A 27,963-nucleotide genomic window follows, 5' to 3' on the forward strand; every position below is an offset into this window, starting at 1 on the left:
AATACAAGAGAGACATTGCATACACCTTTGTAAAACAAGAAAATCCTTAATAATAATAATAATAAAAAGATTGGCAGGCCAGGCAAAGGTAAGTGCTTGAGTCCTCTCCCCCCCCCCCCAAGTCCTCTGAGGACATGCATATCCCAGTTCAACTGAGCAAGAAATGAGGCTGATCTAATCTGAACATGCTGAAAAGGGGATCTGGGGTCTTGGAGAGGTGGGGCTTGGCCCACATCTTAGGGGATCAAAGGGAAAGAAGAAAGCCCCCCCTCCTTCCTCCTCCTCCTGCCAGCCTGCAATTAACAGAGGCAAGTCTGAAATGTACCCAGAAGAAAGGGACAAACACTTCCTACCCGAGAACATGAGACCATCATGTGCAAAGATAAAGAGCTCAAGCGCCCAGTGGGAGGCGAAGGTAGGAGCAAAGGGAATCCAAAGGCTTTGCCTTGGTACCCACCAGCTAACCCACAAGGATGTACTTGAGGGCAGATTTAGAATTAGAAAAAGAAAGGAAAGGGAGAAAGAAAGAAACAATAAATAAAAAGATTTAGCAGCAAGGACAACGTAGAGCTCAGCAAGTGCCTGAGGGTGGTAGCCAAAGTCCTCGGTGAGAAGCTTAGTCCCTTTTCCACTAATCCCACTCCAGAGCAATGATTTGCACAACACAATTGTTTTGCACTCCCAACTTTACAACTTGTTCAGTGTAAGAAGAGCCTGCCAGATCAGGCCAGTGGCTCATCTAGTCCAGCATCCTGTTCTCGCAGGGGACAACCAGACGCCCAAATGGGAAAGCCCACAAGCAGGATTTGAGCACAAGAACACTCTCTCTCCCTCCTTGCAATTTACAGCAGCTTGTATTCTGAAGCCATTGTGGATAGCAGCCATTGCTAGCCCTCTCCTCCTCCACGAATCTGTCCAGTCCTCTTTTAAAGCCATAGAAGCTGGGGGGGGGGGGCACCACTGCCTCCCGTGGGCAGGGTTCGAAATTAGCCAGGGGCCAGGAGCATTTTGCACCTGGCTATTGACCACTTGCGGCCAGGATGGCTTCTGACGTCTCCAGCCATCTGGAATTGCATGCCTTGTGGGACCATTGGACCTTGACCGTTGACACACACTAATACTTCATCCTGTAGAATTCTATGAGTTATATTTTATCTGCACAACGAGAATGAATTCCAGGAACCAAAATGCTTTTTTTTCCTGAGCAGCCTGAGCAGGAGCAGTAAACAACATTATAGTTAATTGTTGCAGGTTGCCTTCAGTTACCCCACCCCAATGCCCTGTTCACAGTTGTGAAGAATATCCCTACTTTATGAATGGTCCGTGTCGCCATTAAAAAGAGAGAGGTAGGAATAGGCCAATAGATATGTGGACTGTCTCTGGATCAAGTGACTTTCCTTCTTTCAGTTCTCAAAGTTCTTAACTAGCTCAATGTTGTCCTGTCTCTTTAACTGTGTAGTAGATCACACCTCAACTTACATTTATAAGTTGCATTTATAAGTTGCAAACAGAGTTAGCTAGTCAGACACACTCGGTACACTTTGACCATAAAGCTAAGAAACGACAGGTAAGCTCTCTCTGTTTGCTACATGAATTGCTATATTATTTACTATAATTTTCTATATATAATTTTTATGTATATTCTTTCATATAAATATGATAAAACATAGATAAACTTTCTCTGGATGTCGGAATGCTTGTCACACAATTGTTTTGATAGAAATGACTAAATGGGTAATATTGTCAGAAGATATACCGGTAAGTTTAATTTGAGATTCTTTATTGTTCCAGCTGATGAAGAATAAACGAAACAGGGCCTTGTCCTGGAGTTAAAAATCATTGCAACTGGAATTTCGTTTCATACTTTAAAATAGAGGAAATCATTGTTTATTTTCGTCCTGGCCTGAGTCCTTACAATCTTGTCCCCAAATGGCAACTAGATATTACCATTTGGAATGTAACTTTGGTTTAAGGATAAAAAATTGCTTCCAGTAGCACCTTAGAGACCAACTGAGTTTGTTCTTGGTATGAGCTTTCGTGTGCATGCACACTTCTTCAGATACACTGAAACGGAAGTCACCAGACCCTTAAATATAGTGAGGGAGTGGGGAGGGGTATTACTCAGAAGGGTGGTGGGAATGGGTGATCAGCTGATAGGTGTGGAAAACCTGTTGACAACTGTTAACAACTGCAATTTTTACAGGGTCTTGCCTTTCCCTGTAAGACCCTGTAAAAATTGCAGTCTTCAACAGGTTTTCCACACCTATCAGCTGATCACCCATTCCCACCACCCTTCTGAGTAATACCCCTCCCCACTCCCTCACTATATTTAAGGGTCTGGTGACTTCCGTTTCAGTGTATCCGAAGAAGTGTGCATGCACAGGAAAGCTCATACCAAGAACAAACTTAGTTGGTCTCTAAGGTGCTACTGGAAGGAATTTTTTATTTTATTTTGTTTTAACTATGGCAGACCAACACAGCTACCTACCTGTAATTGGTTTAAGGAGACATTCGTCGCCTAGCTTACATACCTGACTTTCTAACAGTGCCCGGCAATAAGTACGGAGTGGATAAGTAATTTATTTTATCTGCCCTGAGACTTTCAGCACTCAGCTTCATTGAATGCCCGTGGATTCTGATATTATGAGAGAGGGACAAAATCTTTTCTCTCTCCACCGCCTCCATGCCATTTATCTAACCAACATGTGTACCTACGAGTGAAATCCTCCTAATATAATGCATCTCATTTTCACTGATCTATACGTTTACACTTTACCCTAGCACATTTATTTGCTTATTGCATTTATTCCCCACCTTTTCTTCTAGGGCACTCAAGGTGGCACACAGTTCTCCCTCCCTCCTCCTTTAATCCCCCACAACAACCCTATGAGGTAGATTAGGTTGGCAGTTGGTGACGGGCTCCCAGCGAGAGCTTCATGGCCAAGTGGGGATTTGAACCTTGGTCTCTTTTGGGTCCTAGTCTGGCACTCTAACCCACGGGTCAGCAAACTTTTTCAGCAGGGGGCCGGTCTACCATCCCTCAGACCTTGTGGAGGGCCGGACTATATTTTGAAAAAAAATATGAACGAATTCCTATGCCCCAGAAATAACCCAGAGATGCATTTTAAATAAAAGCACACATTCTACTCATATAAAAACACGCTGATTCCTGGACCGTCCGTGGGCTGCATTTAGAAGGCGATTGGGCCGCATCCGGCCCCCGGGCCTTAGTTTGGGGACCCCTGCTCTAACCACTGCGCCAACACTTGGCTGCAGAAGTGCATTGCAAAATTGGGAGAAGTGCCCATTCCAAAGGATTTCAAATGAGGTAGGCTGACTTTTAAACGTGAACCGAATTGTCTTTCTCCCCTGTCCTCCGTGGGAAGATGGCCTGCCTGCAAACTCTGTTGCCAGCAGATCAGATGCCATAAACGGCAGCTACCTGTTTCATTTTGGATATCTCATCTCTCCAGGCACTAGATTTTCTCCATCTCCAGCCTTCCAGCTTTCCGTGCCCTGCTCTGCCTTGCTATTTATTCCACTCCCTCTTTCTCTGTGCATATTTGTGTATTGCCCCTAAGGGACCTGAGTCCCCCCCCCCCCGTCCCCCCCAGCTGATGCTGCTGGCTTTTGTTTCCAAGCCAGTGAGTCATCCTGGACTCCTTGCAGCCCCCAGCCCCCACCCGTGGCTGATGTTCACCCCTCCTTGGGTGAGTGACAGGACAACTTGGAGCTGAAGCCATCTGCGTTCCGGGTGGAGATATCAACTAATTCCACTGGTGAAGCCTATGCGCCAATCACAGAGAAGATGATTTGACTGCGCCTCTACGCATAACAACCCCAACTAGCATGTCAGGAAGAAAGCTAAGCAAGCATAGCCATATCCACCGGCGCTGGGGGACAAACCTCATGGTCACCTATTTCAGGAAGCTGCCTGGCCATGTGCTGTCCACACTGACTGGTGACAGCAATCTGGGCTCCTTGGAAGAACAACTTGAACTTTGAACTTGATGTCTGCAGTGCAAGTGTTCTACTGCTGAGTTACGGTCAACTCCATGAGCTTTGGTTACACCGAATGCTGGCTGGCGCCCATTGGGGCTGGCGGGGCAGAAAGCAGGAAACTCAACAGTAGGTGGCGCCAGCACCGATGACAGGCAGAAAGGCTAACAGTAGGTGGCGCCAGAGACAATGAGACAGTGCTGTCAAGTATCCCGTTTTCCCCGGGATTCTCCCTTATTTCAAGAAGTTCCCCGCTGCTGTCCCTTATTTTTTATTTCCCTTAAATTTCCCGTTTTTAATGGAAGCAGCTCCTCTCCTGCTGGCCAGGGACTGGGTGGGAAGACCTCGCCTACTTGGAGAGAAAAGCCTCAGCCCTCAAAGCAAGTGGAAGGCGTTTCCCGTGCTTACAGGGGGGTGTATTCCTCCCCCTGCATCAGCCCCTATCCGTTGCCGCGGAACCCCTCAGCCGGCCAATAGGGTTAGCTGGCGGGCGGAGCCTGGCTGCCTTTGAGCAGCTGCTGCTTCCTGTCCTGTTTTGGTGGGATCAGACAAGAAGACGATGGGGCTCCATCGCGCGGAGCACATGGCTGCCCTCCTCTTTGCTGGCTGCCCTCCTCTTTGCTCCGCTCCCAGCCCGAGGCCGCTTGGAGATTACATTGCTGCTCCGCCCACTTTTGCTTCTGGCTCCGCCCACCACTGACATGTGACTGTCCCCGGGATAGGTGAGACTGCTGATCCCTTATTTTCAAATCCAAAACTTGACAGCTAAGCAATGAGAGGCAGAGGCAACAAATTCTAGTTTTGTCCCCATCCTCCCTTCTGCTGTGTTCTGCAAAAGAACAACTGAGACTAAGCAAGAGAAAGCTGCCAGGAAGTGCCATCCCTTGGACTAGTTGTAAGGAAGTTGGCAGGCAGGGTGGGATTTGGCTGAGGGCAGGTTGAAGTCAGTGGGGCAATGCTCCAGTTTGCCCAAATGGCCTAGCCTCCACTGGCCACCCCATAGCCTCTGGGGAAACCATACTGCTCTTAAAGGAAGCTTGCAGCTTGATTGCTCTTCCTACCTGGGGAGATGCCAGCGGTTGAACCCGGGATCTCCTCTGTGCAATGCCTGGGTTCTGCTGCCAAGCAATGTCCCTTCCTATATGTAAATAAATGCTTCTGGATGGTTGTAAGGAGTTCGCCGCAGAAGTCTATCTAGATGGCATTGTTGGGAGCTGGATATACGACGTGACAGCCATCTTTAGGCAAGGGGGGAAAATAGAACAAGGTTACTGGGCACTGAATGAGCCATGCTCTATTTTTACCCAGGAGCTGGGAGGAGATAGAATTCCTCTCAATGCCTATCATAGAATCACAGAATCATAGAGCTGGAGGGGATCCCAAGGGTCCTCTAGTCCAACCCCCTTGCAATGCAGGAATCTCAGCTAAAGCATCCATGAAAGATGAAAGATCCAACCTCTCCTGGGTGGGGAAGAAGTCTTTCCTTAGCATCTCACATGCCGTCTAGGGGGCATCTGAATTTGCACCCTGGATGGCAGCTAGCTGCTAACAGGAGGGTCTTTTCCCATCAGGATCCCACCCCACAGAGCCAGTGTGGTGTAGTGGTTAAGAGCGGTAGACTCATAATCTGGTGAACCGGGTTCGCGTCTCCGCTCCTCCACATGCAGCTGCTGGGTGACCTTGGGCTAGTCACACTTCTCTGAAGTCTCTCAGCCCCACTCACCTCACAGAGTGTTTGTTGTGGGGGAGGAAGGGAAAGGAGAATGTGAGCCGCTTTGAGACTCCTTCGGGTAGTGATAAAGCGGGATATCAAATCCAAACTCTTCTCTTCTTCTTCTTCTATCTACAGAGAGAGTAGGGGGTAGGCTACCTAAATGATGAAGATGGAGTCTTTGCTCACAAGGCTCCATCCTTGGGGGATGTGGTCATAATTCTGTCCCACAGGAGAGAGCCAGTGTGGCAGAGTGGTTACACTAGTGGTTCCCAACCTTTTATTGGCCATGACCCACCTAAACATCTCTAAAATCTGATCCCACCCCATGGGACATAAAATTCTCATTATTCAAAAAGTGAACTATTCACGTGGGGGGGAACCTATAAGGCCATTAACTTGGTCTCAACAAGCTTCCAAATTGCCCCCCTTAAAAATCAAATTGCCCCCCCCCCGTGGGGCGTGTGCCCCGCATTGGGAACCATGGGGTTAGATGGTCAGACTAGGAACTGGGAGACCAAGGTTCAAATCCCCACAGTGCCATGGGACTCTCACAGAGTGAGTGACCTTGGAGGCCAGTCATTGTCTCTCAGCCTAGCCTACTTCACAGGGTTGTTGTGAGGATGAAATGGGGAGGGGAGAACCAGGCACGTCACCTTGAGTTCATTAGTGGAAAAAGGCTGGTCCATCTAACTCAGCACTGTCTACACTGGCTGGCAGCAACTTTCCAGGGTTTCATACAGGAGTCCCTCCCAGCCCAACCTAGAAATGCCAGCTGGGATCAAACTTGGGAAACGCTGCATGCAATGCAGATGGTTTAACCACTGAACCCCTATTCACAGCCTCCCCCCCTTTCTTTTTCAGGACCTTGTAAAAGTTTCTGTTTCGACAAGAAATGGTGCAAACTGCTGGGTGCAATGCCACAAACCCTGCAGGATACCTTATGCAAAAAGCAAGCAACGATTTGCACATTTGCAGAATCTATACATATCATAGATAGCGGCTTTCCTCTGTCGCCAAATCTGGGTTTACTGTGGTGCAGAGCTGTAACGCTTCTGTATTTTTAAAGCACATAGAATCATAGAACTGTACGGTCGGTCGGGACCCTGAGGATCATCTGGTAGTCCAAACCCCTAGAATGCAGGAACGTAGGGTTCGAACCCAGGAGTCTGAGATTAGGAGTCTCAAGATCTACCGACTGAGCTACCCGTTATGCGCAGCCCTGGCCATACCTAGCTGAATATTTGGTTTCTGATGGCCTGTTGGGTAGGATCACCCCTCTAAGTCGCTCACCCCTTCCCAATCTTTAGCAGATGCGGCGCTGGGGTGCAAATATCCGCCCAGTGCCCCCAAATTACCCCAGATAGTGGCCCCCCAAGCTGCGTAGTGCCAGCCATCAGGGGGGGGGGTCGCAACTCTCCCCCATGCCGCTGTGGAAGAGCAATCCCCGCAGAGGCTTGGGAAGGAAGCTGCACGCCCGCCAGCCATATAGTTGGTGGGGCACAGCTTCCATCCTAAGCCTCTGTGGGGATCGCTCTCCTCCCTGGGCATGCAGGGAAAGGGGAGGCCGTCGGCAAAACTGCACAGCTCCCCCACTCACTGGGGTGCCCCCTGAGAGGCCGGCGCCCTGGCACAACGCACCACTAAGCCCTATTGGAAAGATGGCTCTGGGTGCAGAATGAGAGCAACGCCCACAGTCAATTATCAGGACTTTCGATCCAGTCTCAGTGGCTTCGCTCATCCAGAATGAAGTGTGGAAGGGATTACGATCCTAGCAGCTTTGATCACTTCCTTCTTGTCGTTCAGTTATGGAGAAAAGACGACAATGAAAGGTGGGAGGGGGGCGTGAGGGGAAGGAAGATGACAAGAAGCCAAACCTGACAGCTTTTTAGTGGGGGTTTTCTGAGACAGGCATCTGAGACAATCTTAACAAGTTGGGGGCAAATATTTAAAAAACCATGAATGAATGAATTCAGTGAATACTCAGGTATGTCAAAGTGATGACTTAGTTTTAATTCCATAAAACTAGGGCTGCAAGCATTAATTAACTGGCACCATTTGCTGATGGTTGCTTTGATGACAGTTTTTTTGTTTTGTTTTTAAAGAGAGAGCCAGCAAACAGAGGGAAGTCACTATCCCTGAACTACAGACCCCTTTCTTGCTTCAGCAAAGAAAATATAGAGTGCTGCAGAGAAAAGGAAGATGCAAAGCAGAAGGTGTAGCTATTCAGGAGCACGGTCCTGCAACTATTATGCAGGAGGAGCCAGAGGGGCATCTTGAAAGTTTCATAGAATTGTAGAGTTGGAAGGGACCACGAGGGTCATCTAGTCCAACCCCCTGCAATGTAGGAATCTTTTGCCCAATGTGAGGCGCAAATGCACAACCCTGAGATTAAGAGTCTTGTGCTCTACCACCTGAGCTATCCCAGGTCAGTTTACTGGGATTCAAGCTATAAAGTAGATCCTGCTTGCAGGTTTCCCCATTTGGGCATCTGGTTGGCCACTGTGAGAACAGGATGCTGGACTCAATGGGTCTTTGGCCTGATCCTGCAGGGCTCCTTACCCACCTTATATATTTATATAATAAATCCATGACATCACAACATCATACAATACATAAGTATAATGGGTGTAGCCAGGGGAGCAGGGGGGCAACTGACCCCCCATCAGATCAATTAAAAAAAATAACTAAAAGTCAAAATAATCGGAATATTTAAATTCGAAATGCTCGCTGAGGTCACTCTGATGATGTCATGAAAGGTTTTCAGCAAATCCAAGAAAACTTGTTTTTGTTTTGATTTTTAAAAAAATAAGTTGAAAAGGGTGTGCTCATTGTAATTTTGCAAAATATGCTGTTAACTGCATGAAAGGGACTCCCTGGTGTTCTTTTTTATTATTTAACTTCTTAGTTTTCAAACATCTGAAGATTCTGACAGATTTTTCTGAGCGCTTGGGGGTCAAAAGAAAGCAATTTAAAACAACCGTAGTTGAGAAATGCCGTTCCGTATCTGCTAGACAGAGCCAGACAGAGGATGGTGATAGGTGGTTGTCCTGTTCTCCCCCCCCCCCACCCACACACAACAGAAATCCTGGCTATGCCCGTGATAAGTATGCAAAAGAGCTTTAACATAACCATAACACAGTGCCCAACAAATTGCTGCGTGTTAGCAGGGAAAATTAACAAACATACTAAATGCATGCATTTAGCAATGGCTGCTTAGCTGGGCAGGCGTCTCAGAAACAAATCTAACCAAAAGCATTTATGGAAAAGCACAAAGCACAAGAAGGGGTCTCACAGACTACAAACTTGTCCCTCCTGCTTTCGCCCCTCACTCTCAGCTAGTGCAAGAGACCAGACTTGGGACCACCGTCCCCGCAATGAGATCTATGTGGAGTCCTTCTAGCGATGGGCTGGCTACCTCTAACCAGGCAGCAGCTGCCAAGTCCAGGTCTTTGTACGTTCGAGTTTTCTGCAAATATTGAGAGAAGCAGGGTCAGGACAGGTAATCTTTTCCACCAGGTTGGTAGTGGCACCCTTCCTGTGGAACGCCCTCCTGTCAGATGTCAAGGAGACAAAGAACTACACAACCTTTAGAAGACATCTGAAGGCAGACATGTATCGGGAAGTTTATAATGTTTGACATTTTATTATGTTTTCCTTATGTGCTGGAAGCTGCCCAGAGTGGCTGGGGCAACCTAGCCAGATGGGAGGGGCATTATTATTATCATTATCATCATTATCATTACTACTGTTATACTATTATTAGTGTAGTCTCCTGAAACACTTGGACCCACCATTCCTGAACCATGCAACATTGCAACAAGTCAGACTTGGGAATCCGGTCACCCTCCCTCACGACTGGATGCCGGAAATGGAAAAACTAGGCATTCTCACCAAGGTATTTATTCAAGATTCACGGAGAGATATGGAGGGTGCAGCCGCCCTAATAATGACGTTGCTGCAACTGGGCTGCTCCCCCCTCCCTTCCTAGCAACGCCGATTCCTTTTACGGTGGCCGCCAGGGGTTAATCACCTATGAGTCTTTTGCTCTTGCACTTTCAATGCACGCCGGGTTCCGGGAGAAGGGGGATTGGGAATGCTTCCCAGTGATCACGTGTCAGCTGGCTGATCTGTCTCTGTCTCCCTCTTCTCTCTTCTCCCATCACCTCCCAACTCTTCTGTTCACCTGTCTCTGAGCTGTGGCCTTCCTCAAACAACCACTGCAAATCAAGAATGCCTTCCTCTTTTTGGGAAGGTTCAGGAGGAGGGGGCAGCGGTCCCCACCATTCCTCCTCAGCAGTGGCGTCGCAAGGGGGGGGGGGCGGGCGGGCGGTGCGCTCCCGGTGGCACCTCTCCGGGGTGATAAGGCAGCACCCCACCACAGCGGCACGAGCAGCCATTGCTCTGCCGCAGCCACATGTAGAGGATCCTCTTGTTTGTGGCTGCAGCCACGAGCAGAGGATCCCGCTCCTCCCAGCCTCCCTTCCTCCCTGGCTCGCTGTAAAGCGGCAGCCACTTACGGCAAGCTGGGGAGCCCCCTCCCAGCCTCCCTCCCACCCTGGCTCGCTCTAAGCAGCTCCCGCTTTGCCGCTTTACAGTGAGGCGGGGGGAGGGAGGGGGATGGACAGGAGCCATGGCACCCAAGAGGGCGCAGCTTTGCCAGCATCCCGGCAAAGTGGCGGTGACAAAAAAAATCCGCACCGGGTACCAACTGGGCTTGCTACGCCTCTGCTCCTCAGTCCGGTCCCTGACACAGCAGAACCACCAGGTGTTGAATGTTGTACCAGTCTGGTTGCATCCCCTCCAGTATACTCTGCCTTGCAGTCATGGGACATAACCTGAGTAATGTACCAATGAGGCAGAGTGATGCTTGGACAGCCCCGTATAAATCCAGCGCACTATTGTTAGGGCAATGGCATGTTGCACATTACACCAGCAAAAATCCACCCCACCTCACCCCCCGCCCGGTCCGGAGGGGCCCTGCCCCTGAAGCGCCTCTGCTGATCTTTGGCAGCAGGAAGTTTTATTTATTGGCCATATTAGCACCCCACATTTCAGATTGAAAAACTTCAAAGCCGTTTGGTAAAAATATACCTATATCGGCAGTAACAATTTTTCTTGAAAAAGTGCTGTTTCGGATCGTCATTTATCTATTTGCCCTGAGCTCCAAACCGGACGTAGGGCGGGATATAAGAATAAGAAGGGAAATGATTAATTCCGATAAAACTAAGCTTAAATCCATAAATTACAAAACAGCTTTCCCTATACATATATATTAAAAAATCAACTCAGGGAGACCAGAGTTCAAATCCCAACTCTGCCATGAAGCAAATTTGGCAACTTACTGTCACTTACCCTAAAAGTGCCCTACCTCACAGGGTTGTTGTGAAGATAAAATGGAGGGGAAAGTAAACTTGACATCCTTGGAAGAAAGGCCAGATTTGTGTTGTGTTTGTGTGTGTGTACACACATGCACACACACACACACACACACACTTATAAAAATTAATTTTAAAAAATGAATAAAATGTTTGATAGTCCTTATCATTTCTGCTCTCATTGCTTGTTTCTGAGGAACCAAGTCCTACAGATGCATTTATTTATTACATTTACATACCACCTTTTCTTCCAAGGAGCTCAAGGTGCGGTGTACATGGTTCTCCTCCTCCCTATTTCATCACCACAACAACCCTGTGAGGTAGGTTGTTAAGCTGGGAGATCTCCAAGGTCACCCAGTGAGCTTCATGGCTGAGCAGGGATTCAAACCCTGGTCTCCCAGGCCCTAAGCCCACCACTCTAACCATTACACCACAATGGCTCTCTACATATCACACCACCAAACGTGCACAGCCAAGGGACCTACCCATCCACCTGGACCTCTGCGTCTCTTGTGACCATCCTGGGCTGCGCATCTCCGTTGAGCTCCTTGCTGTTGCTCTTCAGGAGGTCCAAGACCGGCTCGATCTCTTTCAACAGTTCACTGTTCTCGACGCTGCCGTTGAGGCAACGGTCAGAAACGTCCCCGCTCCCTTTCAGAGAGTCCTTGGGGACGGACCCGGTGATCACCCCGTTGACGTGCACCAGGGTCTCATCCCCCTGCCCGTTCTCCCGGGAGCACCGAGAGCTGACAGAGCCCCCCATGGTATGGTCACCTCCTTGCCGTGGATCTTTGGTGTGGATCCCGAGGCCGGCCGGGAGGTCAACCACGGAGGGGGAGGTGGCGCACAGGGGCCTGGTGACTCGGACGGTCTTGGGCGTCCCGTCCCCGGTGAAGGTCGTCTCCAGGTGAGTGGTGAAGCCCTCTGGGCCTCTCAAGATGAGGACGACGTGGGTTTCGGAGGCAATGCTCCTCAGGACCTCCAGAGCGGTGTCATAGTTCATGTCCACCAGGGGGCGCCCATTCACGGCGAGGATGATGTCCCCTGTCTGGATAAGGCCACTTTGCTCAGCCGCCCCTCCTCGGATCAGGTCGGAGATGATCACCGGCGGCTTGCTGACACGCTCCTTCACCAGGAACCCGAGACCCCCAACCTTGCGCTTGAAGAGTTTCACGGAAATGACATTGGGCTGAATCTGCTGTACACTGAACACATTCTCTTCCATTGTAGTCCTCGGGTCTTCTCTGAATGGGGAGACAGAGAGCTGGCGGTGCACGCAGGCCCTGTCTTGGCTGGCTGGCTTGCAGCCTCTGGGGGGAGAGGGGAAGGGAAGGCGGTTCCTCTATTCACCTGGAGGTTCCAGATTCTCCAGACCTCGAAAGACCAGAACGCCTCTGCAAGACATCAGTTGCTGGATGTCAGTTCTGATGTAGCACCGGGTCCCCCAGCCTTGGAATACAATGAAGCGAGCAGACCTCTGTGGAACGTGTGAACAGAGCCTGGCGTTGCCCGGCTGAAAATATGGGGCTTGCTGAACACACTTCTGGGGACTTGGGTTGGAAGTCCGCTTTACATCTTCCTTACCTACAAAGCAGGAAAGGGAGGAGGGAAAGAAAAGAAAATAAGGGAAGATTGGCTGGTGTCCCATACCAAGATGGGCCGTGCCCACGTTCTCAGGATGTTGAATGTATGAAACACATTTTATTACACTGCAGTCTGTATAAACAGGCCAGATGGCATCTAATCAACCCAATATTAACAGAACAACCTGAAACTGCTGACTCTTCCCATGTCAAGGTTCTCACTGAGCAGTGGTGGCCAAACTTGGCCCTCCAGCTGTTTTGGGACTACAATTCCCATCATCCCTGACCACTGGTCCTGTTAGCTAGGGATGATGGGAGTTGTAGTCCAAAAAAACCAGCTGGAGGGCCAAGTTTGGGCACCACTGTCCTTGGGGATAAGGTTGATGCTATTACACTGGCTGTAATTCGTCTCCGAGGCTGTAAAAATCAGAAATCGGTATGTACAGGCTAAAGCTCCTCTGTTGGCTAGCAAGGCCAATCTTACGCCATAATAACTGTTGGTATTTATTATGTTGTACATGAGATTTGACTGTATTGTGTATTTTTGGGTCTATGGACGGCAATAAAGCTGTGTGTGTGTGTGTGTTTAAAAAATAAAGGTATCATGCTAGTGAGAACAAAGCATTGGCTCTGTTTAAATATCTGCAAGCTTCAGATGTGGTTATCTCCCGCTTGGACTACTGCAAGGCTCTCTATGTGGGGCTACAACCAATGCAGAATGCAGCAGCTCAACTGGGGACTTGGCCGCCAGGACCATAGAAAAACCGGTCCTGAAAGACCTACATTGGCTCCAGGTATGTTTCCAAGCACAATTCAAAGTGTCAGTGCTGACCTTTAAAGCCCTAAATGGCCTTGGCCCAGTATACCTGAAGGCAGAGGCGCAGGGAGCCCCTTGGGTGCCTGGGGCGGCGTTGCCGTGCGGAGGCACCCCCTGGGTGTCCTGATGCATGCATCCTGACGTCACGACGCATGCGTCAGGACAGACTGTCCATCCTGCCGGCGCTGCTGCGCCAGCAGCGACCTACCGAGTGAGCGCCAGCTCCTGGGGCTTTCCTGGCACTGCTGTTTTAAAGCAGCACAGATGGGGCAGCCCCACGAGCCGCCGATCGCACGGGGCAGCCCCATAGTGGCACCGGCGGGCGGACCCTGGATGGGCTGTGGGGCGGAGTGGCTTTGCTCTGCGGCTTGCTCGGGGCCCGCCTGCGGGGCGGGGCTGGCCCAAGTGTCACCCCCCTCCTCTGGAACCCGGGGCGGACTGCCCCCACAGCCCCCCCCTCACGATGCCCGTGCCTGAAGGAGCATCTCCACCCCCATCGTTCAGCCCGGACACTGAGGTCCAGCTCCGAGGGCCTTCAGGCAGTTCCCTCACTGCGAAAAGTGAAGCTACAGGGAAACAGGCTGAAATTTAAGACCCCAAGGTTCTCCCCTGCTGGGGCTGGTAGATGACGTAGTTCCGAACTTCAGGGTGGGGCGGGGCTCTGAGCTGTGTGTGGTGAGCTTAGGAGCAGGTGGATTTACAATTCTCCCCCCACCCGCGCCTTTTGATGCTTCCTGGGAGTCAATCCTCTTCTCTGATCCTTCTCTTCTAAAGATCCCGCCAAAGTGAATGACAACAGAAACAATGAAGTGTAACATCTTTGCAGCTGTCACCGATTTCATTGATTCTGCCAGCTCATTATAAATAATAAAAAAGGGATTTTTTGGGGGGGTGGGGGGGTGGAGGGAGAAGCCTCGAAAGTGGGCGGACGGGCAAAGCCATTGAAGTTGTCAAATTCTGCAGATTTGCAGAATTGGATTTGTCATGACATTTAGCAGAGAAGAGAAGAGGCTCAAAAGCTCTTTTCACAGCTCTGGGTGAAAGAGAGAAAAAGATGGGGAAACGCAAATCTGCATCTCTTTGTGGAAGGAGTTCAGTTCCCGCATCCATCCCTGCACTATCAGGTGACCAAAGTGGAAGAGTACTCTCAGCCTCAGCCTTTCCACCTATGGAATGGGTTCAATCTTCACTCATGTTTTGAACTGAGGGGTGGGGAATGAATGGGCTTGGTGTAAGCAGGCCCTCCAGGCTCCATTTACAACAAAGGAACAAACATTCCATGGATTTCCTTAAAAATGGCTGGCTGCTGAAGTGATGCAATTTAAGAATTTAAAGTGGATCAGTTATATTTTCCTTGAAAACTATAGGAAGCGCTTTGTATGCCAGTTTCACTGTTTCCTTCATTTGGTGCAGGTATTCAATTTTCAGTATAAACAGGACTCGGTTTTTGCACCTACACAGAGAGAGAGAGAGAGCAAATGTTCCTGTTGCTGAAAAAGGACAGGAGTGCGGGCGGTCTGATCTCTCTACCACTTTTAATTGTTCTCCGAGAAGAGGAGGGGAGGGAAAATGAAAACCGGGGGATTCCAGGATCAAAACAGAACTGGGACGGCTTCTGTTAATTCTGGGACTGTCCCTGGAAAATTGGGACACTTGGAGGGCATGGGTAAGCAAAGGAGGCGCCTCTGGGACGTGTCCCCACTCAGGGAAACGGGCAGTGGCGTAGCGAGCCGCTTGGCCGCCCGGAGCGGCAAATGCGTGGGCACCCCCCGGTAGCATGCATGCATTGTGACATCACGCCGCATGCACTACGGAGCACAGTCCATCTGGGCTGCTGGGCACGAGCAGCCACCATATGGATGTGCGGCGGCAGCCCGTCCGTGCGGCGGCAGCCCATCCGTGCTGCTGCTTGCGCCCGGCAGCCTTGCGGGTTGCTGTGCAAGCATCCACTGCACGGATGGGCTGCCTGCCACTCGCACCTGGCAGCACAGATGGACTGCGCAAGTGCAGACATGCGCAGTCCGTCCGGGCGGCAACTCGCAAGGCTGCCAGGCGCGAGCAGCAGCACAGACGGGGTGCCGGGTGGCCGGGCTCAGCTTGGGTGTCGCGGGGGAGGTGCCCAGAGTGTCGCCCCCTCCAGGGTGGAACCAGGGGCGGAGAGCACCTAACGCCCCCACCTTGCTACGCCACTGGAAACGGGGAGCAACTTAGAAGAGCTGCATCTCTCTAAAAGAGCGCAGGAACTCGGAGGACTGTCAGTTGACCGGTCGAGGTGGGAAACCCTGCTATCAGCACTAGTTAGACAGCAAGGATATTTAGCACTTAACACAGCAGTTCCCAGATGTTAACTAACTAATCAGACAAGAGGGAGGGAGGGAGCCCAAGTGAAGGTGACCAGGGAAGGATAGAGGAGGACAGCAGGGGGACCAGACTGACTCAAGGTAAGCCAGCTTCCCAAGTTCTCCTTGTTTTCTTGCTTATGCCTACTTTTCTCCTCTGGGCTACATTTCCCTTGCAAACTCAGTCCTGTCTCTCCCCCACCGTTACCTATCACGAGGGAGGTATACCAATTTGTCACAAGATATCCCCCCCCCCGAAACAGCTCCCCTGCCTCCGAGTCCCTTGGCCTTCCCCTCCTGCCTTCCAGCCTTGACAGGGGCTGCTGTTAATGGGCTGGCAGGTATCAGCCACCAGTGGCTCCATCTTAAAAAGGAAGCCCGCAAGGGGGCGGGAGACCAGGAGGGGAGGCAGCCGCAAATCAAGAAGCCTGCTTGTCAACACCGCGGTCATTAGGTTGTTTTGCCAGACACGCAACCCCATTAGAAACCATCACATGTCAGATTGCCAATAAATTCCCCCCTCGCTCCCTCCTTCCGCGGAGATGTCAGGAGGGAGATCAGAGCCTCACAAGCTTTTGCAGGCCAGCAAAATAAAAATAAATAAATAAATAAATAAATCTCCCAGGGCAGAGCCCCAAGGAACAGCTCTCACTGCCATCGAGGGCACAGAATGATCCAGCTTCCCAGCTTTGTACATTTTCTGTCAATCATTGGAACAGTACTAATGTCCCACTTCCAGAGATGAGTCCGTCCGTCCGTCTGTCCGCCCCCCCCCCCGCTCCCAAATTCATATCATCACAAACCACCCTAATCTCCAAGCAGCAGGAAGCTCCATGGGTTCCAGGTTCATTTTCCTTGGAATAAAGGTCAGCAGGGACTATGTTGCCTTTAGGACATATGGTTTCATTTACGCATAAGTACAACCTGAGCATAACATGGAGAGGCTCACGGCATTAATACCCCAACAGATCTTGCTTTTTCATTCAGCACAGTTTTGGATCCAGCACAGAGCAAGCAGGTCTCTGTGCCTCCATCTTCCAGCCTGCTTGCAGCTCAGCTCACCTGCACCCCAATGGCTTTTGTTCTCCTACCAGGTGAGGGAGGATGGAGGAAAGGCCCACCATTAACCTGGAGGCCCCCATCACTTAGTGGTAGCTCTTGGAACCTGACTCATTCTTTTGGGATGCTGATTAGGACACTTAAGTGGTCAGTTAAGACCATTTTTGTCTTACCAAGACACTTGCACGACTAGTACAGCAACAAGAATCCTCCACGGGTCGTACCGTCGGTTTTCGAACAGCTTAGTTCTTGAACATTTTGGCTCCCGAACGCTGCAAACCCAGAAGTGAGTGTTCCAGTTTATGAACTATTCTTGGAAGCCGAACGTCCGACGGGGCTTCCGCAGCTTCTGATTGGCTGCAGGAGCTTTGGTTTTGGAAGTCGAATGGACTTCTGGAATAGATTCCGTTTGACCTCCAAGGTACAACTGTATTAGGTTCTATCCTCAAGGACCTCAAGAAAGAGAAGGGACGTCATTGAGACTCTCCCACAGTGCTGGAACTAGCGGATGTACACTGAAGCTGAATATTGGAAGATTCAGGGCAGATAAACGAAAGAACTTTCTTCATGCAGTGCATAGTTAAACTCGCAGAAAGCCACCTAGATGACTTTAAAAGAGGAATGGGCAAATTCATAGAACAGGGGTCAGCAAACTTTTTCAGCAGGGGGCCGGTCCACTGTCCCTCAGACCTTGTGGGGGGCCAGACTATATTTTTTTTGGGGGGGGGGGAATGAACGAATTCCTATGCCCCACAAATAACCCGGAGATGCATTTTAAATAAAAACACATATTCTACTTGTGTAAAAACACCAGGCAGGCCCCACAAATAGCCCAGAGATGCATTTTAAATAAAAGGACACATTCTACTCATGTAAAAACACCCTGATTCCCGGACCGCCCGCGGGCCGGATTTAGAAGGTGATTGTGCCGCATCTGGCCCCCGGGCCTTAGTTTGTGGACCCCTGTCATAGTAGACAAGGCTATCAATGGCTACTATCCATGATGGTTCAGCTCTGCCTTCGCAGTCAGAAATGCTTCTGAATACCAGTTGCTGAAGACCACAGGAGGGGAGAGGGTTCTTGTGCTCAGGTCCTGTTTGAGGGTGAATGAATGAATGAGTCTTTATTTGCGTCAACCATCGACCATAGCAATAAAACAACAATATGATATACAAAGAAATAAAAAGTCAATTATATAAAATATATAAAATAAAATATAGGGGTTTGACTCAATAGTCAAATAGTGGATCCTATTCTGATTGCCCCAGCTAAAAACCTTGCAACCTTTGCTGTCACCTGCTCATTTCGATCTGCCAAGAGAAAGGATACTGTGGCAGTGGTTGGGTGACCCAGAATGGACAATGAAAGAGGGGTGATAATCTCATTCCTTGAGTCTTTATAAAGAGTGCAAGCCAGAAGGGCATGCGCCACCGTTTCGGTACTGCCATCTCCACAGGGACATAAGCGTTTTTCATGTGGGATCTGTTGGAATCGTCCCTCAAGTACAGCCGAGGGCAGTACATTCAATCTTGCAAGAGTAAAAGAGCGTCTATATTTTAGATTCGCTAGGTTATGCAGATAGGGTGCCAGAGAGTCAAAATGGGAAGGTGGAAAACAGTCATACCATGGGCAAAATTTCCTTTATTGTGGCCAAGTTGTTCTGACGCTCGATATCATTTAGGCGCTGACAAATTAAGACTGTTTGCTTTACTAAAGACCAAAGTGAGTAGCTGTTGTGGTGATAAACCACAAGAGTGACACTTTTGATAGACAATTCAGGGATAGTGACCATTCAGGTTGGTGGCCATCACTGCCTCCAATGGAAGCAAGTTCCATAGTTTAACGACCGTATTTTTCGCTCCATAAGACGCACCTAGTTTTTAGAGGAGGAAAGAGGGGAAAGCCCTGGTTTTTTTTTTGAGGATCAGCTCAAAGTGGTGCAGCTTCTTTTGCAAAGGGAAAAGCCCTGTTGTTGTTTTTTTGAGGATCAGCTGAAAGTGGTGCAGCTTCTTTTTCAAAGAGGAAAAGACCCGTTTTTATGGGGTTCAACTCACAGTTCTGCAGCTTCTAGTCCTACAGCCATTTCTACAGCTTCCAGACAGATAATCTAATCAGCCAGTCACATGTCGCTGGGGAAACAAACAGCCTCTCTCTGCATTCAACAATGGAGGCCTGGGCAAGGGGGCAGGGGTGGAAAGGGAGCCTTATCTCTCTCCCAATCACTTGCTCAACAGCTGTTCAGCAGCTTCCTTTCAACACCCCCTTCTTTCTTTGTAAAAAGAGCTCGATCTGCTTTTAGCCCGTAGGCAATTCGGCTTCAGGGACCATGCATTTGCTCCATAAGACGCACAGACATTTCCCCTTACTTTTTAGGAGGGAAAAAGTGTGCCTTATGGAGCGAAAAATATGGTATGTGCCACACGAAGAACTTTTAGAAGTACTGGAAGGTACTTCATTGCAGGAGAGTGGGGCCAGATGACCCTCATGGGTCCCTTCCAACTCTATGATTCTATTATTATTATTATTAGTACCATTGGTACCCACCAGAACAGTGGTCCTGAGGGGGCACTAGGGTGCCCTCAGGTGGGTGTTGTCTAGCTCCACTCTCTTGAAGAGGCAGAAAACACCACCCTTTCCAGATGTGAGTTCCTCCTCTTTCTGTAGGGGGCAGTTTGTTTCCTGCCTTACTTGAAGTTAAGTCGCATTTATTATAGTATGTGGCGGTCCGCATACAGAAAAATACATTGCCTGCAAGCCTCTCAGTGTGTGTTAAGCTGGGTCAAGACCAGCTGTGACAACCCCCCCCCCCATGTGAATGCATCAAGGGGAAAACAATGGAATTAAGAATTTACATAAGGCACAAAAACTAGAGGTTAATTTTTGATACTGGATAAGGGCACAATGTCCACAGTCGTGAAATTATAAGCAAGTTGGAGAAAGCAGATGGGAGTTTTCTTTCTCCTCTCCTTCTGCCATAATACGAGAATCTCATTACTGAAAAACAACAGCAACATGCAAACACCTGAGTTCCAATAAATAGCTTTCACAACTGTGGTTGAATTGTGCCATTCAGAAACAGAGAGCTAACCCTGACTTTGCCAACCATGTCAGGTCAAGTTACAGGAACGTAGCCTTAGGTGCATTAAAAAAAACCCCCCAAAAACCAGTCTGCTTTGCCAGCTGCTGGATGCTAATGCCAAGAGTTAAATTAATTACTAGTTTGGCTAAGTACTAATTTATTGCATTATTTTAGAAAGAAGAAAGAAAACCACATCTTCAAGGTAAAAGAGCTGGCACAAAATAGATGCTTTGCAAAAGCAGAACAAAATCCCACGTTACCTTGAAATATTCCATCTCCCCTTAACATTGTTTCAGGAAAGCGTTGCCCAGTTTCCAAAGGTGAGTCTTAGATCCGTTCACCCTTCCCCTAGGCATGATGGAGAAAGTGAATAGAGGGAAGTTCTGAAGCCCCCTCACAGAACCCAGGACCATGCAGCGAAACTGAGTGTTGGAAGATTCAGGACAGACAAAAGAAAGTTATTCCTGCAGTGCATAGTTAAAGTATGGAACTCACTCCTGCAGGAGGCAGTAACATCCTTGTGTGGTTATAAAAGTATCTGAAGAAGTGTGCATGCACACGAAAGCTCATACCAAGAACAAACTTAGTTGGTCTCTAAGGTGCTACTGGAAGGAATATTTTTTTTATTTTTTATTTTGTTTTGACTATGGCAGACCAACACGGCTACCTACCTGTAACTATAAAAGAGGGATTAGACAAAACCATGGGGAATAAGGCTATCAATGGCTGCTAGTCACCTCTACTGTCACAGCAGCTCATCAGGGTTTCAGACAAGGGTCTCTCCCACCCTCACCTGGAGGTGCCAGGGATGGAAACAGCCAGGGACCATTCCAGCATGCTCTGCCAACTGAACTGCTTGTTTTCAGTGGTTTGGGGCAAGCGGGACTTTCCTCAGCTGGGGCAGGTCTGGTCATTGGCTAGACGGCATGTGGAAGACGTAACTGAATAACCCGTTAGAACAGGGGTGGCCAACTTCCAAGAGACTGCGATCTACTCACAGAGTTAAAAACTGGCAGTGATCTACCCCCTTTTTGGGGATTCAGGTCAAAGTTGTTGAGCATTTTTTAGGAAGGAATGCCCTGTTTTGGGGGGTTCACGTAAAAGTTGTTGAGCTTCTTTAGGGAAGAGAAAAGCGATGTTGAGCTTTTTTTAGGAAGGAAAGTCATATTTTTGGTGGTTCAGGTCATTTTAGGGGTGCAGGGCAAAGATGTTGAGCTTTTTTTAAGGGAGCCAAAGTTTTTAGCTTCTTTGGAGGAAGCCACTAATGATCTACCACTGACACCCAGTGATCTACTGGTAGATCACGATCTACCTGTTGGACATGCCTGCGTTAGAACAATATCATGAACACTTTTCCTGGCGTTGGTTGAGAGTATGCAAAAAGCGAAGCCTGAAAGAGAGAAAGACAGCCATCTGACTGCTTTGATGGTGATGCCTCTATTTACATATGAAAGAGGAAGCAGCCAGGAGATACACCCACACCCATAAAAACCTGCCGACAGCTTCCAGAAAGAGCTGCAACACTGTAAAAGGGGCTGGAGCAGGAGGCAAAACAAGGACCGAGCAGTGCAAAACTTGATGTGTCAGTTTGGAACACAGGAAGCTGCCTAGTCTAGTCTAGTGCCTACACTGACTGGCAGTGACTCTCTGGGATTTTAGGTGGGAAGACTCTCCCAGCCCTAACTGGAGAGGCCATTGGGGATTGAACCTTGGAGCTTCAGTATGTAAAGCAAATGCTCTAACCACCGGGCTACAGCTCCTTCCCGTAGGTGACTGTCAGAATTCTGCCCACCCCAGGCTTTAAAAGAAGACTGGACAAATTCATGGAGGACAAGGCTATCCATGGCTACTCTTCTAGGCTCCGCCTCCACGGTTGGGGGCAGCCATGTTTCCAGTTGATGGAAACTGCAGGAGTGGAGAACGTTCTTGTGTTCAGGTTCCTGCTTCCAAGTTTCCCAGAGGCATCTGGTTGGCCACTGTGAGAAGAGGATGCTGGACCAGATGGGCCACTGGCCCGATCCAGCCGGCTCCTCTGATGTTCTTATGGTGGTGCTAATCCTGCTGCCGCTGAGTTAGCCTGTGGAATGTGATGGTACGTGCCTACAATGTACCTGGCAATTCCACCCACTTTGGCTTCCTGTGGATAATGTCATTATTTAATTTCGCCACTAGGTGGCACAGGATTTTGATTGTGTCTGCGTGGAATCTGGAATGTGTATGGTTGCTGATATTATTGTTTTGTGGTTTTTCTGCTCAGGTGGAATCAGAAATGCGTACGAATAGCGATCGCCATTGCCTTTTCTTTTGTCTGGTGGAATCAGAAATGCGTACAAGTGACAATTGTTATTGCTTTTCTTTTTTATCCTAGCTGTCTTGAAGTCTCGCTGAATATCCGTCTCGCATGCAGCGAGATTAATCCAATTAGGTCTGCATCGCAGGATGCCTCCTGGATTCAGTCTTAAGAACTGCAGGCTTGGAATTAAGTCATCATTTCTTACTCTACCCCTGGTTCCCCCTCCCTGTTCAACATCTTGCCTGATGAGTTTTGAAAAGCTTGCTCATGACATTTTGGTTGTCCCTAGAAAAGGTATCACAGCACTGTGGCTTATTTAGACAGAATCACAGATATGGAAAGAGACCTTGTAAGGTCAACTATCTCAGCCTCCAGCTGAATGCATGCACCTTGGGTGCTGATCAGAGCCAATCAGTGTGGAAGGAGATGAGTCAGCTACTGAGGATGGGCTCCTGGGGTCATTCTTAAGAAGGTACACAGGAAGAATACAGAGAAGGAGTTGTTCTGTACACTCTACAGCTAAGCATTTAGGAACACTGAAAACAAGGTGCTTCAGTGTCGAGAGAATGGCCTGAAAGCTGTTAGGCACAACGAAACTTCAAGAAAAACATAACTTCAGTCACTTTGAAATAACGTATTACAACACTCCAAATCATTTGCCCGTGAACGTGCCCAGAATAGAGTAGATCTTGACAGTGAACTCAGTCTAAGTACTACAGTCTAGATTTGTTGTGTACGTTGTGTTTGTTAGTATCTATTCCTTAATTGCCTGAGAAAATCTCAATAAAGAAATCAATTTATGTTAAAAAGGGAAAACAGATCTAGCTGAAAGGCAACATGTGGAGATCTGCATTGATTGTTGCGATACCTCCGTAATTATTGTTGTTGTTTATCAGGTTATGCAACCTTCTAAGATTATACAATTATCTTAGAAGGGGTGTGGCTGCGAGGGGGCGTGGCTGTGACTATCACGAAGGGACTCTGCAATTCCGAATTTGCATTTCCGAATTATCAACACTACTGTAGATTATTGGCACCCACAACCCAAGCATTGGAAAGAGGGAGAAGAGTTGCATACACAGCCTTAGATCATTCTGCAACGGAAACACAGAATCATAGAATTGTAGAGAAATCTGTGCCGCCCCTTCCCTGCCTGGTGTCAGAGGCTGGAGGATGGGAACCATTCAAAACCTACTGCGAGGACAACTGCTTAGCAAAAAAAAAAAAAAAGGGTGATCCCAGCACACTACAGAACAAAACAAGGTTCAAGCATTAGAACAAAAACATTATCCCCAAGTCAAGACAGGATAAGTCAATTTGCTCCAGGCAGTGATCTCCGTTCTGTGCTGTGTACATTGCAAACAGCACCGCTTCTCTTCCACTACATTTCAGCTTCTTCTGAAACCTGCTTCCACTGAAGCTAGCACCATCAATTGTGTAATTAACATCAATGCATTTCAATGGAAGCGAAACGCCGAAAGCTATGCAGAAAACAATGTAAATATTTATGTAACCTTTGCGAACTGGGGGTGGGGGTGGGGAGAGCAATAAAAGCAAATACCGCTCGTATTCACTTGCGTCATTTCTGTTCCTGACCTCAGCTGAACGTGCACCCTGCAGCAATTTCCATTTCGATAGAATTCTCCAACATCCCTGCTCCAGAGTGATATGGTCATATTTCTGGACCTTGCAAAGCCAATACAGTCATACCTCGTGTTGCGTACGCTCCGTGTTGCGTACGTTCGAGTTACGGACCTCTGTGACCCGGAAGTCCTCCACAGAGCACGGGTGCACAGAAGTGTTCTGCGCACTTCGCGCATGCGCAAAGGCGCAAAAAACCGTGAACTTCCGAGTTTTTTCTTTTTCTTTTTTTGTTCGTTCGTGTTACGTGGCGCGACCTGGAACGGATCGCGTACGTAACCCGGGGTACCACTGTACTGCAAAGCGAAATATACAGAAAGTCAACAAAGATGATGGAATCAAGGTATTCTGGGCAGTCGTGGGTGGTGCCCATTGGCCCTTGTCAATTACAGGCAGATTCAACTAGTTCTAGTTTTGCCCCCTATCTGCCTCCCTGTTAAATTATACACTGAGACCACAGAGAAGGAAGCTGGCAACCAGGGCCGCCTCCCCTGGACTGGATACAAGCAAGCAAGAAGGTGAGGGCTATATAACGGCAGACGGAGTTTGGTGGTGCAGAACCCCCTTTAACATTATGGAGCCATTTTAGAGAAGAGAAAACTAAGGCGCTCAAGGACAGAAGGCGAGAGTCTCTGAAGTTCACAGCAAGGGAACTTTCAAAATCGGGCCATTCATTGCCTTGGCATAATCAACCAACTGGATTCCACATACCGCAGCTGAACAGGTTGTTCCCAGGCCTGAGAGACTGATCTGCTGGACAAGTGTCGCATAAACTACTAGCAGGGGGTGGGGGTGGGGAAGGGGAAGTAATGGAATATAGCATCTGGCAACCTCTCCTTTGTTTGAGAGATTGCTCATTAAATAGCCCAGAGTTTCCTTAATGGCGGGGAGATTCATGCTCTGGGAATGGAAACTTGTCAGAGCTTGGGAGAAGATGCCATGCCCAGGCTGCACATATTTCTGCCCTCCCCCAAAAATATTAGGAACGGTCGCTTGTAAGGGTGCTGGGAATTGTAGTTCTGTGTGGGGTAAACTACCATTCCCAGGATTCATTGGGCAAGGAGCTGTGCATTAAATGCATGGTTCCAGTTACAGGTGGGTAGCCGTGTTGGTCTGCCATAGTCAAAACAAAATCGAAAATTCTTTCTAGTAGCACCTTAGAGACCAACTGAGTTTGTTCCTGGTATGAGCTTTCGTGTGCATGCACACTTCTTCAGATACACTGAAACAGAAGTCATCAGATCCTTAAATATAGTGGGGGAGTGGGGAGGGGTATTACTCAGAAGGGTGGTGGGAATGGGTGATAGGCTGATAAGTGTGGAAAACCTGTTGACGACTCTAAAGGCTGCAATTAGTCTTGCAGGGAAAGGCAAGGGGTGAGATGGCTAAAGATAGCTTTGTTATGTATAATGAGATAAGAATCCAATGTCTTTGTTCAAACCAGGTTTCTCCATGGTTTTAAGTTTGGTGATTAGTTGCAATTCAGCCACTTCTCTTTCCAGTCTATTTCTGAAATTTCTTTGTATTAAGACAGCTACTTTGAGATCTTTTATAGAATGTCCTGGGAGATTGAAGTGTTCTCCTACTGGTTTCTCTGTCTTGTGATTCCTGATATCAGATTTATGTCCATTTATCCTTTGGCGTAGGGTTTGGCCTGTTTGTCCAATATAGAGAGCTGAAGGGCACTGTTGGCATTTGATTGCATACACAATGTTGGAAGATGAGCAATTAAATAGTCCTGAGATGGTGTGTTTGATGTTGTTGGGATGTAGGGCTGCCTCTGAAGTCGGTTCAGAAACTTCAGCTGGGGCAGAAGTAGGCAGCCAGATTGCTCATCAGGGCAAGACAGTTTGAGCCTATTACGCCAATCCTGGTCCTACTGGCCTGACTACCAATTAGTTTCTGGGCCCCGATTCAAAGTGTTGGTTTTGACTTATAAATTCTTAAGCAGCTCAAGACCGCAATACCTCAAGGACTGCCTCTCCCCATACAAACTGACCCAGAATCTACAATAATCCTGTGAGGCCCTTATTCGGGTGCCTTCTCCACTAGAGGTCTTGAGGGTGGCAACACGAGAAGGGGCCTTTTCTGCAGTGGCTTCATTACATATCTTTAGGCGCCAGCTGAAAAACACTCCTCTTCAACCAGACCTCTGGCTGATTGACATCTCATGGGCCCATTAAGTATGAACAGTAAAAATCTGGGATCCTCTCCAAACCTGTGCCAAAGTTTTGCAGGGGTTTATCCCCCCGGCCGCCGCTGCCCTGGCAGCATTTTGTGTATCATGTTATCAATTACTTACTTTGTGGGGCACTGCAAAATGTGAGGCTTTCCCTACAAAGTGATGTCCACAATTCCGTGGCCCTGTTGCTCCAGACATTGCATCTCCTCGTGCAACCACCTGGGACCCACATGGGAGCGGTAGGTGGGGCCAGAAAGAGGCAAGAGGGGGCAGAGGAACACATTGAATTGTTACCTTTGTACGGCAGGCCAATTTCTAAACAAACCCCTCTCTAGCCCCCATCCAGGCAAGCAAAAGGCAACATCAGGGTTCATCCCAACCATGAAATAAACACTCAAGGAGGGGGCGTGTCTGGGGGGACTCCAAAGGGCCTGACAGAGAGCCGAAGAGGGCCACATTCCTGATGTTCCCTATCCTTGACAAAAGCCAAAACTAGGCTTTATTTCACCCAGGTCAAAGACCCTGTTTGGCACCCTCCCACAAGCATTTGTGTACACACACAGGCAGGGAGCATCAACGGTACCCCTCTGGAGGCTTCACGCAGGGCAAAAACCTGGATTGCCCCCCCCCCAGCTATGGCTCTGCCCTGGCCTGGGGGAAAGTACCGGTATCTTTGAAAGGGAAAATCAGAGCAAAACCACCAGGACACACCATTAAGAGTCAGCTCTGGGAAAGGGAAAGGAGCCCTGGGCGGTTAAGTCCAGTCAAATTCAACTATGGGGTGCAGTGCTCATCTCCGCTTTCAGGCAGAAGGAGCCTGCGTTTGTCCACAGACGGCTTTTCCGGGTCGTGTGGCCAGCATGTGCAGATATACAAATCTGCAAAAGAGGGGCTTATACTATATATTCTGAACAGCCCCCGCAAGAACCGTACAGAACGAAACACTGGATCCGCATACCTGGATCCCCTCAACAGCAGCCTGCTGCCACCTCCCTCTGCTCAAAGTCAATTGCCTCTCCTTCGCCATCCGTCTTTCCTAGTTTAATGGCATTCATTTTTACGAGCCAGATTTAAGACGCTCTCAATTGTCTCGCTCAATCAGTTTCCGCGGGATTTATGCCGCTAGTCAAAGAGGCCCCGAGGCTGATGGATTTATGCCGGTTTAATTTCGATATCTTCATACACACACACACACACACACACACCAAGTGGATCTGGCAAACAGGAACGGAATATAGCATCTGCGCAGCTGGGCTGTGCACAGGATCTGAAAATGGAGCACTGAGATGAGTCACTGACAACCATCTGTCTCGCTGCCAGCTTTGCTTTAAAAACCAGGAGAGAGTTTTACATATATATAGTAGCAGAGTGGTCTGGCCAATGTTCCTGGTCATTTCTCTCTCCCTCCCCCCTCCCCCATTGCTGCTTTACTTATCCATCACTGGAAAATAAAACGGCAGGTGAATGGGCCATGGCTGGGCTGGTTCAGTTGCATGACTGTCCCACCTTTTAAGGGGTCAGGAATACCTATTGTTGCCAACACTCCAGCTTTCCCCCTTCTGCCGCTCCAAATGACTACAGAAGATTCACCTGCATTCATCTTCATCATCTTCATCATTATCATATTCAAATGGACTCACCTGCTTCCAAAGCGTCGCATTTTTGTGACTTGCAAAATATTTTCTGGTTTCAGAACATTTAAATAAACCTGCCAAGAAAACATACCCTCTGAAGCAGGCTCCCCCCCCCCCCGGTTAATATTGTTGTTAACTGATTTGCAGAGATTAATTTGTGTATATGCACACACGCAACAGATTAATTTATGCACGTTTCTAGCTCTTGATGTATCTGCAGAGGAAACTCCTGATTAATTTGTGTATAC

The 27,963-nt window shown here is 48.6% G+C and overlaps 1 protein-coding gene across 1 annotated transcript in view; it reads right to left on the reverse strand.

Moving 5' to 3' along the window:
* The window catches only part of NOS1 (nitric oxide synthase 1), a 113,100-nt gene that overhangs the window by 59,067 nt on the left and 26,070 nt on the right, over positions 1 to 27,963 (reverse strand). Inside the window, exon 2 of the mRNA XM_033136441.1 lies at positions 11,574 to 12,672. Within this exon, the coding sequence (XP_032992332.1) occupies positions 11,574 to 12,313 (740 nt within the window). The 5' untranslated portion in view covers positions 12,314 to 12,672. The remainder of the gene's footprint in view (positions 1 to 11,573; positions 12,673 to 27,963) is intronic.

Source organism: Lacerta agilis, chromosome 17, assembly GCF_009819535.1.
Source record: "Lacerta agilis isolate rLacAgi1 chromosome 17, rLacAgi1.pri, whole genome shotgun sequence".
Classification (NCBI taxonomy): domain Eukaryota; kingdom Metazoa; phylum Chordata; class Lepidosauria; order Squamata; family Lacertidae; genus Lacerta; species Lacerta agilis.